At 43.6% G+C, this 15,702-nt stretch overlaps 1 protein-coding gene across 2 annotated transcripts in view; it reads right to left on the bottom strand.

Annotated features, from left to right (window-relative positions):
• RUNX2 (RUNX family transcription factor 2) overlaps positions 1 to 15,702 on the bottom strand; it is a 91,983-nt gene that overhangs the window by 26,447 nt on the left and 49,834 nt on the right. The window contains exons 4-5 of one of the 2 annotated variants that reach the window (XM_075144899.1): positions 10,660 to 10,833; positions 1,380 to 1,541 (exon numbers count right to left, since the gene is read on the bottom strand). In XM_075144899.1, the coding sequence (XP_075001000.1) occupies positions 1,380 to 1,541; positions 10,660 to 10,833 (336 nt within the window). The remainder of the gene's footprint in view (positions 1 to 1,379; positions 1,542 to 10,659; positions 10,834 to 15,702) is intronic. The other variant, XM_075144898.1, reaches the window with a different exon arrangement.

The raw sequence follows: 15,702 nt of genomic DNA, 5'->3' as shown, positions 1-15,702 counted from the left end.
ACTCAAAGGGAACCTGTTTCAGGCCAAACAAAGCATTTCCTCAGCATCAAGCCCATCAAGTTTTTTGAACAAAGTCAGCGCATTGCACGGAGAGCCCGCAGGAACCTGCTCCACTACCCTCCAACCCTCGGCCCACATGGAGATGTTTGGCATCTCTGAGAAGGCAGAGCGCGCTAGGACCGCAGAGTTTTTTGCAGCTGTTTGTTTGAGAAACAAAGCTTCCCTCCTCCAAGATGAAAGAAATCAAGGAGTCTACGCTAATCAAATCCTACACGCCTGCTGGCTGAAGTTCAGCTTGTCAGCGATGCAGCTCAGTGGAGTGATCAACATTTCCAGCGCTATGAGCTTGGTGGAAGGGGAAAACACGACAGCGAGAAATTCACCTGGCTGCGAGTCAAACAGGTGTATGGCAGCAGCATCCAAGACTATAATAATATCTTGCAAACATGCAAAAAATAGATGTAATAAGACTGATTCTTTGGTTTTCATTAATGAATCATAAAGGCTTTCTTTACATTACACATGCTTTTTTGGCATACGCTGCTAATATTTCCACACTTGCAAGGTTGGAGTTTTAATACTGAGCCTCCCTCCCCTAAGGTTCCTCATTTTTGGCAAGATATACAAGGTGACTGTGTGCCATGACAGGCTCTATCTTACTTTGGGGCAATCAGATTACTTCACACAGATGGTTTTATCACTGAGACCATTAGAGATGAATTGCACAGTATGTAAATGTACATTTGTTTGATAAAAAAAAAAAGTCTCAGTTCCTCGCTGCTGTCTTGTCTATGTTTCTAAACGTATTTCCTCTCTCCTGCATCATTCCACAGCACAATTTGTCCAATCTTTACCCTAAAGTGACTCAGCTAGTTTCTGATAGGCATCTTAAGTACACATTAGCTAAGGAAATAGCTTTCTTGAGCTACTGGATTGCAACGCGGGAGAATGAACCTTAGCCTTAACTATTGAAGTAGTAAAGGCATCTATCTGTCAGGATGCCTAACATCACACACACCACAAAAGTAAAGCACCAAAAAATAGAGAATATCACAATTACTTTAAAACATGCAAGTAAACATCCTCTTGTAGGGGAAAAAAGAAAGAGAGAATTTGTTCATAGAATCAGGTTCACAATTAAAAAGTAGTCTGATCTGAAATGGACCTAGAGACATTCAAATGATACATGCTCAGAGCAACACAGCAGCTCTTCCACTTCGAAAAAAAAGGGACTTTGACCCCCGCCCGCCGTGCAGTAACCCTGTTATCACCGACTGAGCTTTGCTCTTCTTATTAAGGTTTGTTTGAGGCCATGGAGGCAGCCTCTGCCAGTCCTGTTCCTATCTGCATAATCGTTTTAGGCAAAACACGGTCTTTACCTGAGAGGCGTCTGGGCACATCGGTGATGGCTGGAAGTCCTGTGCCTCGAGTGGAGGACAGGGGAGTTGTGGAGTGAATGGACGGTGAAGTCATCTGGCTCAAGTAGGATGGGTAAGACTGGTCATAGGACCATGGCGGGGATGACTGCGCCTGCCTGGGGTCTAGGGAAAAAAAAAAAAGCATTTTTTTAAAAAAGGAAGAAAAATTGTAGGGCATCAACAGCCTAACTGAAGGAAGTGGGATTACTGAACATATACACATCAGTGCTATAAGGAATGAGAATGCAATGAAACACGACCTGCTCCTCTAGGACTCAACCCCTTCAAGTCTCACTCTCTGCTTTTCCCTCCCCATAACAAGTTTTTGGGGGAAACAAACGGAGCAGTGAGCAGAGTTTTAAAAGACCTAGCAGCTGTGCTGCGAATTCCTGACGTCTAACAGCATGTTATACCAGGACTTGCCGGTCCCCGTGGATTCAGACAGATAAGCAGACCACAAGTACGAGACCCAGGTCTGAGCTTAGGAAGTGGACTTCAGAGGTGGGGAGACTCTACAGTCAGCACTTGGCATGCCTGTCAAGTTGTTATCCAGTTCAAACATTACACAGTAGTGTTTTCAGGGCTGAAAATACTATCCAAGAAGGAAAATGTCATTAATCTTATCAGCATCCGTCCGAAAATGTCACATTTGGATGCTGGCCCAATTACCTACAGTCACCTCAATTACAATATGAAGCCAAATGGTTGGGAATAACTATCGGAAGCTAACAATGCCTTCTGATGTACTTGCTATAGCTTACTACGGAGGAAATGATTTTAAGGATAAATACAGTTTATTTTTTGCTGAAGCTCTGGTGGATTGCACCGAGTGAGAGACAGGGAGACCTAGTTTTACTCACTGGTGTTTGGATTTATAAACCATTTGCTCTCAGTTGATATCTGGTGATAAAGATACTACCAAATGCCTCATAAATTATTATTTTTATTTCTTTACATTGATAAAAACAAAGCTCTTTCCACCCCAAAGTTTGTTTCGGGCACTGCACAATAAACAGAAAACTGTCTCTGAACTGGCTCATAAAAATTGTAGCACATCCCTCCAAATCCTCCCCAATATTTTCAGTGAAGCACATCGGGTCCACTCAGTCTGGAGAACCTGCTATATCAGAGCACTGTGCTAAGGCCTACTTTCTAGACGGCAATGTGATAGCCACATGGCATAAGCAAAGGCACTTTTTTCAGGAAATTCAACTTTTTTTCTTTTTTTAACTCCTTTCCCTGCTCTTCCACACAGCAAAACCTTGTAGTTTCAGCTATTCCTTGTTTATTTTTTCTGTTCAGACATGATTTGTTTGAAGAGATGTCTGGAAAGCAGATACTTCCTTGAAGCAAAATAACTATATAGATATATAAAAGAACCCCAACTTTCCAATTTAATTTTAAGAGGATTTTCCTGGAGTTTGCCATTTATATTAGAGCTGAGTAATATAAATGGTTAACATAAATTCCTCAGAAATCCGAAGGACACTTGATCATTAAATGTAATGAACTTCTTTGTTTTAACAATTTCAAGGCTAGGGTTGTATAGATTGGCACAGGTTCAAATCTGACTGACTGCTCGTTGTTATATCTGATATCGACATATTTCTCTGCCTCATTCCACTACTATAATTCACCATTCAGTCAATGGTAAATGATCTTCAACTGGGAACGGAAAGCCTAGGCTTGCTGGGAAAACAATCTTAAAATTAATGATGTGTCAGGAGCACAATCTCAAATCTGAGCTCCTTCAAACTCCAAGAGCTTTTCAATCTCTGCTTCCGAATCCAAAACAGAGTCCCTTAATGTTTTGGTTTTAGGTCAGCTCCAATGCTGGAAGGAAATTATATAGCAGGTAAAGACCAGGAAAAAAAATCACAACAGAGGATGTTTTCACAGGATTTTGGTCTAAGATGGTGAAAACCTCAGGAAAGGAGCTGCCTTCTGGAGGTTCATACCACTTCTCCTAGTGCAATCCTCGTGGCATGAGATCTTGAGCATCTCTGGCACCCTCACCACTTTGAACACCCATGCTAGACTTGGTTTTACACCTAACATCCTTAATCCAACAAGTGTGAATCCCTGTGTGGACACAAGAAGGACGAACGGCAAAACGTGGTCTTTCAAAGGCTCATGTGGTCTGGATGAACCATCAGTTGACCCAAAAGCATATCATCTATTCTTACGACAACTAGCTTAAATTTATACATGGCTTCCATAGCTCATCCCAACCTCAGCGCCACGTTACCACATTTCTTTTTTGTATATATATTTGATTTCAGCTCTTCCTGAGTCCAATACCGTAAGATTTTAAACTGCACAGTATTTTAGAGAAAGAGAAAAGAGAGGATGCATTGTTAGCGAAGACATGGATGAGGTCATGATCGAGGCAGGGTGGGGAATTTTACCCTGGGGCTGACTGGCCTCAAGTGTTATCTCTGGCCCGTTAGGAAACCGGAAACTGAAGTTTCACCAGATCCTGGAGTAAATGCCCTAAAACCAGCCTCCGCTCACTGATAGCGGCCAAGGTTTGCACGGACGTGTGAGGAGAGAGCAGCGAAACGCCCTCGCCTTGCCAAGTCACAGGTGATCTGCTAGCCCACAGGGTAAACGTTGCTGCTCAGCGGTGTTGCACAATCCCCAGAGTAAAATGTCACGAGGCAGAGTCCAAAGCCACCCGTCTAGTCCTCGAAGGCGGACGTGCAGCTGGGTCTCACGCGGCACCCTTTGGTCCCACCAGCAGATGTTCCCTGCAACGCCGCTGGAGCAGAGACTTCAGCCACTGAGGCCCAACCAGCCCCCCTATTCTGGTCCCACATGCCACCAAACCAAACCTCCTGGGGGAAGGAGGGTGCCAGGGGTGCGCGAGGAGGTGCCTGCCAGTGCTTCTGGGGCAGATCCAAGTGGATGCTTGTGGGGGAAACACAACCATGTCCTTAGGAGGGTCACCTCCTCCTCGCTTGGGCACAGAAGGAGTGGAGTGGCCATTTAGCCATACCAGCAGGGATGAAGCTACGAGTGGATTTGTGAGAGGTCTTCCTTGGTCTCCTATGCCAAAGTCCAGCTTCCCTGTTCGCTCTGGCTGGAGGGCTCACATGTGTCTGCCGGGTCCCTGCGGGCCAGGGCCTTTGCGCCATCACCCGAAGCACCGTGTGCTCTGGCAGGCAGAGCACAGCTTCCCAATCACGAAAAGCACGGAACAGATGAGAAACCCGAGAGCTCTGAGGCAGAGCAAATGTGGATTCGTCCCTAAAGGAATCCGTTGAAAACAAGGGAAAATGCTAGTACAAAAATACACTGAACAGCTCGGAGGAAAGTGTCCCACCTTCCCCCGTACAGCAACCATGGGGAAGGGCTATGTTCAACGACAGCAAAGGAGGCAGAGGGCCACTTCGAGTTGGCATTTGCACTTGAAAATTTTGGAGTGATTACTAAGAGCAGTCCTCCTTTTGTAAACATTTCTGTTACGCCTGCGTGGGTGTGAAGAAAAGTGCGGCTTTCAGCATATTCGTTCACAACGGGGCATATCGTGCGTATGCTAAGAAAGCCTGGGCGCAGCTCGGCTGAAACAAGTCAGCGGGGCGAGGTCTAAACTAATGCACAAACAGCTCTGTCCCATTTGCACTGCCAGGTAAACCTTGCCGAAGCGGGAAATATTGAGTATTGCAAATTATTTTGTGTCTGGTTTTACTGCCACATTTGCAGTCAGTGAGAGGTATACGTGGTTCTTGTCTCCTGTTGTCTGTGATTGACTGCATTAATGGATAATGGACATTGATGCTTAATGGACAGTAAGCGGTTTTAAAAATCAGTCTAAGATTACAGTGGATACACTGTATAAAACTAAAAAAAAAAAGAAAGAATGAAAAAACCCCCGATGACCCGTTCTCCCACCAATGACATTGGCTCTCCAGCAACGTAACTTCTCTTCCTTCAAGGGAAATGTTCTGAAGTGTCAGTGGAGAGAAGAAAAAACCTGTAAATAGCCCTCAAGAACGAGTTTTTCCACCACTTTGGCACTGGATTATGAAGCGCACAGATTTACTATAGAAAAAAAATCAATTTCTCATTTCCCAAGCTGAGTTACATGATCACAGGATCGCAGCTCCTCGGCGTACCATCTATAACACCCCAACGTCACACGCGTGTACGCACTTTGCAAAACCACTCTCATTTAAATCCAGCCATCAGCTCTAGTACTGGCTGCTGATGATCGTATTAGTGCTACTGCCAATACTAAAAAACAAGCTGTCTTGTAAACACTTAAAGCTATCTTTCGTAAACACTTAAAGCAAATATCCTCACTTCTGATCTTAACGAAGCCAAGATGACTTTCTGCATGAGTAACTCAACTATTGTTGTAACACCACCCCCCCCAGCAAAACAACAACAACAAAAATGCAACCTCCTTCTCTTCTCTGACTGTTTCTTAGACATCTTTAAAAGCCCAGGGCTTGATCTGGATTGCCCAGTTCAATCAATGAAGTCAGATCCAATGGAGTTACACCCCAATGTACAGAAGCGTAATTGAGACCAGATTTTGGCCTGAAGAACCTCTAAAACCGTTTCTCCTCCCACCCCCCTAAGAATCACATTTCTAAAAGAAAAAAAAAATAAACTGAACAAGTCAGTAGGGCAACTAAATTGTAAAGGGGGGGGAAATAAAGTTAAAAGAATACTTTAATAGGAGGGACACAAGCTTTACCAAATGGAGGTTCACAATGGCAACTCGCCAGTCGCCTGAAGGATGCAATCAATTTGCATAAAATACGGCAGACTGCAGCCACCCTTGTGTTCATGGCAGCAGAAATCCCAGCTCCACCACCCCATCCGCTGAGTCTTGTAGCATTTATTCCACGTTACAGTGAGCTGAAGGCATAATTCACCCTATAAGCCTATTACTTGGGCTATTTCTAAATTACCTGTTCCAGGCAACCATGTACTTTGTCTGATACGCTCTCAGATTGACGTTCACCAGCTACAAACTGGTGTGTGCTTCAGAGTGCTGCTGGTCCCAGGTAAAACACAACCAAACCCTGGCAGGGCACTTGCATAGCACCGGTCTAATAACAGCTACACAGTTTCTGTTTCAAACATGTCCTGCAGCTGATGGTCTCCGAGAACAGAGACTGGTCTTTGAGGCAGATGCTGCACAGCTCCGCGTCCAGAGCCCAGGACAACGCTGTGATGAGCACGGCTTTCTGCCTTCTCCCTGACTCTGCCAAAGGGCAGCGTCCAGCCCGTTGCTTACAAGTCCTGAATGGGGGAATTAAGGAGGGCCCAGCTGGTACCATCCTCATCCTCCACCTGAGAGCTTTGGTCTGAAGAGCATGGTACTTTCTGCCCATGGTCTTCCTAGCAGACTCAGTTCGCTGCCCCTGAAACCAGTCCCTGCCTGCCAGTGGAGGTGGGTCTCCCCACTAACTTCCAGGTAAGCCAGCTCCGAAGCCTTTAAATCTGCTAAAAATGATGAGAAACTGAAGCATAACGTTGCTGAAGTGCATGGTGGGGGGGGAAGAGGAAAAGGAAAAAAAAAGAGATTTCACGGGACCTGCTTTTGAGCGCTGTTATTTCAGTGATGAAAGTCACAGGTTGCCTATAGATCAGACGGTGCCACAGTGGTGATGGAGCATGAAACCTCACTTAACTCCCACTTCGCAGTCCCCGCAGCCCAGCCGCCGGGGTCCTCGCGCCGACCACATTCCTGCCATTACGCCCATGGCTTTTCCCGGCTGATAGAAGCTAATCCTCACCGGCTGCGTTTTAGAAAAACAACAGCTTTCCTCCTTTCATACTGAACGACTGATGCAACAGCTCGATGTCTGAACGGGAACGTAATCGGATACGTGAGCAAGTTGTGCGAGTGCCATTAGGGAAAGGGGAAAAAAAAAAAAAAAGCAAATATACCAGTACCCAAATGCAAACAGACAGGATTCCTGATTTACGGGCAGCAAGCGGGGTTCAAATTGAATCTGCATTGCCTCAGCAAAGGCATCTGCTTATTGGACGATTTGTTTTTTAATGACCCTTCGATGTTGCTTTTGCAGAATCCTAGTTAAAATGCCATGTTGAATAAGGGCAACCCTGTGCCTTGTACTGCCACAGCCCGGTCCTCCGGTAGGTTTAGGACTGTGCCATGATTTGTAAAACCTGTACTTTGATACTCTAGGAAAATAAACACAACCCAGACAGAGAAAAGAAATATAAGAGTGAACCCCAAAGTGCTGAGTTCTTTCAGACTCAGGTGCGGGCCAGCCAGGCTTTAAATATTATTTCTGTTTAATCATGCAATACTATGCAAGACCTCAAGTGGAACGAAACAAAAACAGTTTATGTGCTTACTAGCAATAATACGGATTTTGTCGTAGGAAACTAGTATTTACTGTTAAAGTTATTAGGAATTAATTATTCTCCCTGAATTACTAGGTAAAAAGATTAAGAAACAAAGGTATTTCTAAAGGAATGCTTGGTTAATTCCAATAAAAGTAATAAAAAAATCCTTGTTTTTCGGACAAGGGTCTATTCTCCTTTTAATACATACCCAAGCCATACCAGCCCAGTGACCATGTTAAGGAGCCAGTGGATAATTCCCACTGAATATCGCACCACAACAAGGAAACTGGTGGAGGTGGACAGCCCAAACAGCTCACTCCCTACTACCGCACCAAACAGGCAGACGTTTAGCAATTTCCCATGGTCACCTAACACCCGATCAAAGAGGTGCCTCATCTGCGGCATCAACTTCGTCTCTCGTTGGCACGGTTTGTGTGGCAACGAGCATCCATTCATCCCAGAAGAACTCAGAGGGACTGTCCACAAAAAGCATCCCAGCACTTTGGTGGAACATCAAAGCGCGTAGAGCTTTACAGATTACAATCAACGTCCTGAAGAGCACCAAAAAGCCTTGTGGGGAAGCCAGCGCAATTCAGAGAGCTCGCACCGATGTAACATGCTCACGCTAATCAACTTACTAAATGGGAGGGCTACCAGAAAGCTAACGAGTAGCCTTTGAGGGCTGGGTGTTTGACTTTTCTAAATTGAGGAGGAGACAAGGGTGGGGAATAACATGGCAAATACTGTATTGGACCACAGTGCAGCCCCGTATTCACTGCAAACTTTAATAAACAGCTGAGTCCTCACTGCTTTGGGGGAAATGAGAGCAATTTGGGATGCTAAAGTATCCCACGACCATGAGAGTATCCAGCAAGAAAAGCACATAATCCACAATAGATAGGAAAGTCAGCTTGCCTTCCTCGGTTCGGCTCATGTCCCTCTGCCCTACCAGCACCGCATCTTCCCTCTCTCGATGAAGTCTCAGCTGGTACTTTGAACTGCTGACTCTTAAATTTGCAGAGAAGACAGCGAATGCCACACAGCTTTGTTTCCAGTTAGGCTTATTTAAAGCTCATCTGAAGTTTTCACCTCCCGGATCTGTAAATGCTGCTGCTGATTCATAACGAGGCAGAGAAGTACTCTATTAATCAAACCCAGCAGAACACTTTCTACAGGAGGCATTTATGTGAATGAGAGCAGCATATGAGGTTACACTTAGCTAGGAAGAAAATTACAAGGGAATCTCAGTTCTCGTGCTTCAGGGCATAAGCTGATCACCAGATGGGGTCAGGAAGAATTTCACCCTCCTTCGTTCCTAGATATAGTGTTGCACAATAGGTAAACTATGGAGGCACAAGGAAGAAGGAAAAAAGCTGATTATTGCCCCAGTTTTTCCCCCGGCTTTCTCAGGAACTATGTCCCCAAACATTGCCAGACAGAAGACAGTAGGTTAGAAAAAATATTGGGCTTTAATTTGGCAGCTCTTACCCAGAAAATGATATGCACAAGAGCCCTGACTTCACATGTCCAACTAACAAAACACTAAGCCTGGCCAAAAAACCTCCTCTGGGAAGCTGGTGGGCAGCAGGTACCTTGTAATGGGTACTATCGACATATTTAATATATTATAAACATTTTACGCTAGTTAAAGCTAGACTTCTAGATCTGGGAGAACTTTGCCACAGCTCATGGGAACAATTTTTTCGTTTCAATTCTCTGAGTGCTTTGCGTTCAAATTAACCCACTTACTTCTCTTTCTTACTGCAAATTAATAAACCAGTGGAACTTAAAAAACAAGAAAAAGAAAGAAGAAGAAAGCCACAACACTTTGTTAAAACCGCTAAGTTTCAGCTGCTATCATGTCAAAACCACTTGAAACATGAAACCAGAAATCTTCCTAGGTTGACTCAAAGACTATGTCTATACTAGGAGTGTTTTACCAGTGAAGGAATACTGGTATATAAGATTGGCAAAGGTCTCCTGGTATAGATGCAACTATAGCAGCAAAACTGAGTTTTAAACTGGTCTAGTAAATTGAGCCAAGAGTTTTGTTGATGGACTTGCGTCTAGGTGAAGTTCTCCAACAGTTCTAGTAAGTGAATTGGTCAGGGGCAACACCTCTTCACATCCTGGATAGACTCAAATACATCAGCACAAGTTTTGAGTGTAGAAATGGCCAAAATTAGGTAGAGGTTGTTTTGAGACTCTTTCGAAAAAATTAACCAGCTCTAAATTTAGAAAAATGACAAAATCGTTTTATTTTGTAGACTTCACGGTTTTATTGCTAACTTCTGGCATAGCTGCAGTTAAACATCTTATTTCGATCTTATAATCTGTGACACATGGTACTTTATGATTTCTCTCAGCACAATGAAATCTGTCTCTCAGCATGCAATCATAAATGTTGCATACAACCCTCACAAGCAACCTTTGGAGATTTCTCCATAACCCAGTTCGTTTATTGTAACAGTGGTCAGCACTGGTGCTTGAAGGAAACCGCCACGTGAGAAGATTGTGTTATTATTCCGATAGAAAGACCATTAAACGCTGGCCGCTTCCCTCAACACCAGTGCAAAATAAAAACACTGAATAAAAATGTTCATTCTAATATTGCACACACGGAGGACAAGGCAGAGCAACGTGGCAGTTAGAATTTCACCAGATTCCTACTCAGTTTACCCAGATTGACTATTTTGGACTATTTTGGACTTACGGCAAAAAGATATTTTAAAAAAAGAAAGACATTTTCAGCTTCAAACACTATAGAAAAATCCACTTCCCACCTAGCTTTGCTTGGAACACATCTCTCACTCTGTAACAGCCTCTTTTACTGCAGTTGAGACACAAATATCCATAAGCAATTACTACCGTTGCCTGTGCAAGTCAAACCTATGGTTCTGTCTCTTACCTGTAATCTGACTCTGTCCTTGTGGATTAAAAGGACTTGGTGCAGAGTTCAGAGAGGGCCGTGGGCTCTGGGTCGGGACCCCTACTCTCATACTGGGATGAGGAATGCGCCCTAAATCACTGAGGCGTTCAGAGAACAAACTAGGTTTAGAGTCATCAAGCTTCTGTCTGTGCCCTGGAAACAGCAAATCATAAAATAAAAGCGTTAATAACAAGATTTAGTAATTTAACACACCCCCAAAAAAAAAACCCAGAATGGCCTCTAAGGACCTGTTATTAGATTTAACGGACTTACAGGTATCTCGGCTACCCCCGGTAACACAGTGACATCGGTGGGGTGATTTGTGTTTTGCGCATGGCTGTGCTGGTGAAAGCCTTATCGAGTACAACTGTGCCCGTACAGATGTGTAACATGTTGCAATTTGCATCAAAATAAGCACTTATGAGGACACCCACACAAGGTCTTTTTTGTCTTTTTTTCTTTTTTTTGCTGCTTTAACTACACTAGGTAGTTAAAGGGGCAAACTTTCTTTTCCAAAAGCAAGCCTCATACGTAAATACAAGTTATCAAATGGGACAATTATTCCATGCCTGGTTTATATGTTGTGGATTTTTGCTAAGAAAATGCAAGCTTTTCTTCTCCCCTTATTTTTTTTTTCTTTAACTCTGTCACAGTTTGTCATTAGCTTTCATTCCTCTGGGAGATTTTCCAAAAAGTAAATAGTCACTGTCATTTGAGAAGAGCAGTATCGCAAGGAAAACCTTCAAAGCTGCTGGCCAAGACTGGGTCCTACACTCCCTCGCATGGTCACCCTTCCTCAGTGCTCCTACTTCTCTCCCCAAAAACAGGCTAACTGAGCTGTACAGCCGCATTGGGAAAAGCCATTTAGGGGTGCTGGGTTGTCAAAATGTAAAGGGGAAAAATGGCAAAAGCAACAGGATGCCCCAACTGGTACTGCTCATATTGCCATTGAGATGTTTCAAGAGTAAAGGTTTTACTTCTCTAATTGTTGTATTTTTGCTCCTAAATTTAATTTCTTTCCAAAGTAGTTACAGGATGCTCCTCACCCAATGGTGCCTTTGAATGCGAGGCGCGGAAGGTGTTATTTCTGTCGTTCAACATACGGAGAAACAGGCATGCATAGAGATTAAGGTCAGGACTAGCTTTACTTAACTTTAGCCATTCATAAATCAGGCATCTAGTCTAAACTCTTCTAACGTAGACTTCCTCTACAGTTAATGGAAAGAAATAGCTACTTCCAGAGGGCAATTCATCTCATTTGTCTCTGACAGTCTTAAAACGGGATGATTCACCTTCTGAATTTGCTTTCTTTTCCTTCTCTGATCAGAGAGAGAGCACACATGACTAGTTTAATTAGACACCCTCACCATTAGTCAACATTAAATGGAATGAATCTTCCCCTAAGTTACTGACCAAGGTCACACAACAAGCCTCTGGCAGAGCTGAAACAGGGGCCCAGACCCCCTGATTGCCACCCAGAACCACGTCTGCCTCCATCCCTGTAAGCAGTGCCGGGGCACAGGCACAAGCAATAATTGGGTAGGATATTTTTATGTTTTTAACAATAAGAAGGTCCCTGGTAGGGTTTGGGCTTGAACCCTTCCAGATGATCCCCAGTGGCTTGAGATAACCTGTGCTGTCCTTCAGCAGTGTGAACACAGCCATCTGTCTGAAGGCCACGAGAGTTCAGCTTTGCAAACATGGTCAGATTGTCCCATCGGTCTTAGGGCCAGAGAACCAATTCTGGCACTGGTTAATTTATTTTAAAACCATAAATGAGGCCACTGAATCTTGAGATTGAACTATCAGACTACCAGTCTTAAAAAAAATGCCTTTTAATGTTACCTCTCACCACAGTACTGAAGTACATGGGTTCACATCATCTAACTGGGACCACAGTGCCCTCATGACACATGGGCAAAGCGATGTCAGTACTAGACAGCTAAATCCAAACGAGATTCAGAGAAATCGTGGTTCTAGATAGAGAATTGAAGGATTCAGGTTGGGAGATGAGAAGAAATGGGATGGAATTTAATTTTGGAGAAACTTCTCTAGCAATTTAAAAAAATTAATTAGTTGACCCATTATTTTGTACTTTGAAGTATGATTTTTCTCCCCCAGGATGACTCAGTCTAAAAGCATGGGGTAGGCGGGAGCTTTGTCCTTAAGGAGAAGGTGCTGCTCTATGTTAGAGCTGACATGGGTGGCTACTCCTCTCTTCAGGAGGTATCAATCACTTTAAATGGGGAATGATTTTTGGAGGGCTTGTAACAACCCTGTAATGGCAGCTTAATTAACAGGATAACATCTAACCTGGTAGTCTTTAGCTTTATCTTTTCAATCTATTTAAATTACAACTTGTACAAGCTAGGTGCTGCTATATCTGAAGAAACGACTTTCACACACACACACGCAGTCAGTATTCTCTTGGGATTTCTCCTTCTCCATCTTCTTCTCCTCCACAATTTTTATGTATTTGCTTTTTGTGTGTGCCAGTCTTGTTTTCCACTCTTTTTTAAAGGCATCTCCTTCCCCTCCCCTTTTCTGTTCTACTCAGTCCTAATCACATTTCAGCAAATTCAAGAGGGCTCAAAATAAGGCAAACATGATTAGCCCCCTCACGCGCCCGGGCTGACTTTATCTGGGAATGAATCCACCCCCAAAATGAATTTTATTTTGAATTTTTGTAGAAAAATCCTGTGCTATGGTCATTCAGTGCCCTTTTTTGCTAAAGAATCACTAACAAACTGGTGCACAAGCTATTTTAACTGTCTTCAGATAACTCAATGAACACTTGTTACATAGGTCACCACTCCTGCACCAACCTGTGCCCAATAACCCCCAGCTTTGTTTTCATCACGCTCTGTTTGCCTGTGCATAGCTTTGCTAGAAAAGAGTTTGTATTTAATTATGTGTATTATTATTATAATGAACTAGGTCTATCACAGAAAGACAAAATTCAGCAGGACAGCAGTGCACTTTAGTGTAAGCAGGGGGGGAAAAAAGAAGAAAAAAAAGGAAAAAAGAGGAAAAAAAAAGAGGGGGAAAAAAAAGAAATAAGAATAAAGATTCCCACATCTGGTTGAATTAAATGATCTAGAGATGTGTGGGTTTGGGTGTTGCCACCTCCCCCCCAAAAAAAAATGTAGGGAAAAGAGAGCTATATGCACATCTGGAAGACCCCAGGCATCAATGGAACTGCAAGTCCCCAGAAACCAGCAAGGGGCCGAAGGCAGACTTGCCTTCCCCTTCTGGACATTTAAAATTTAGGGTTGTAACACGGAGTCATGTTGTGACAAAGAGATCCACAGAAGGAGCCACACTCCCCCAGTGAAAAGTCCCAGTGAGATGAGATTACATTACAGCTTCGCACGTTATGGGTTACTACGCTTTGATAAAAGCTAAGACGTGCTCCCATCGAAAGTAAGCAGGAAACTCAACAAAAACTTCATATTCAGGAGGTGCTCACAAATAAGTGTAGGCAACTTAAATAAATCTCTTGCCTTGACTCCTGTGCAGAAAAAAAAAAAAATCCTATTAAGTACAGAGGAGCCATGAGGTATGGGCTGAAAACACTCTAAAAAGGCCTTCTGAGTAGCACATAAGCAGCAGCAATGAAATATGTGATACATGTTTAAAACTCATTCCACAAGCTGCTTTTCATCTCTCATTGATATATGTGTCCGTTGACAGAGAAATTCCTGATCCCAGGGGAGTGTGCTAAGAAAAGCTGTATTCCTTGGTCTCAGTCATGAGGCGTAATTTTATTTCAGGAAAAAAGATTAGGGTAGCAAGTGTGGATAGCTCAGGGAGAATCTGCGATCTGCTGCAGCAGTGAGTACATTAAAAAGCAACATAAAAGCTCCATAAAGAATAGAATAAAATAATGTTGCAGCTATCCCAATGCCTGCACCAGTGCATTTAGTGCCGGCTGCTCTGTTACAAAGATGATTTTGTGGAATGGATTGAGCTTGGAGGGGGACAAAATGGTTATGGACACAGGCAGTCTTGGATATGAAATGCAATCAAAAAGATCGAGGCTGTCCCATGAGTTACTGAATAAGGATGGGACCCAGTGGCCATTGGAACAGATCAGGTCACAGGCAAGGAGATGGGAAAGAGATGAGAAAAACTGAGAGTTAATAGACAAAAGCTATACAAGCTGTTCTGATTTGTCTGTTATAGCACAAAACATGTCAGATATTAGAAATCCATTATTCGCTCCAAAATGACAAGCAATATTCTGGTCTCTCACCGCGACTCAGCTATTTCAAGCCAAACACCAACCTGAGTATTAGTTTCTGGAGACAGAAAGCGTTGCCATTAATCTGCCCCAGTACCAATTTTGGCCATTTTACATGAACCAAACCAGAAAATATACTGAGAGAGTGCAATAAAAATAAAGTCGGTGCAAACTGCAGCCAGCCAGACGGTGCCTGCGCTGCTGCTTCAGATCGCCAGCCCAGGATGGACGCAGAACATGTTAAAATGGCCCATAGAAACTAATGTTCAATTATCACATCCCAGGCATGGCAGAAGATGTGAGGAGGCTTCATCTCCAGCTTAATCATTTCAGTTTAAACTAAACGAAGGAATGTCTCCCAGATCAAAGCAAGGCAATCTTGTGTCTGCTGGATGTGGTAACTGGAAAGGGACGTGAGCTCGTCTCTCATCACTGAACTTCCACCGCTCCACTGGAGAAGTCAAGATGTAAATTGGGCCATGGAAGAGGCTGACTTGCAGAATGTAAATGTGGTGTTGATGCTTGAAGATTTTTACCTCCTCGGGGAGGAGGGGTGTGCGTTTTTATCTTTCAGCTTGTGGGTGTGGAACCGAAGACTAATCAGATTATGCTACACGTGGCCTCACCAGATGCTGACACTCAGGGACTCCCTTTCTTTGTACCGTGTACACCACCCACCAGTTTTTTTGTGTGTGTGTTTTTTTTCTGGTACCAAGGAGATCTGGTTACCAGATTTTCAACAGATGCTTTTATCACTCTCAAGTGGGTTAGCTATTTTC

The sequence above is a fragment of the Calonectris borealis genome, chromosome 3 (assembly GCF_964195595.1).
Source record: "Calonectris borealis chromosome 3, bCalBor7.hap1.2, whole genome shotgun sequence".
Lineage (NCBI taxonomy): Eukaryota > Metazoa > Chordata > Aves > Procellariiformes > Procellariidae > Calonectris > Calonectris borealis.
The sequence above is the reverse complement of the archived record's forward strand: the minus strand, read 5'-3'. Positions and strand labels throughout refer to the sequence as shown.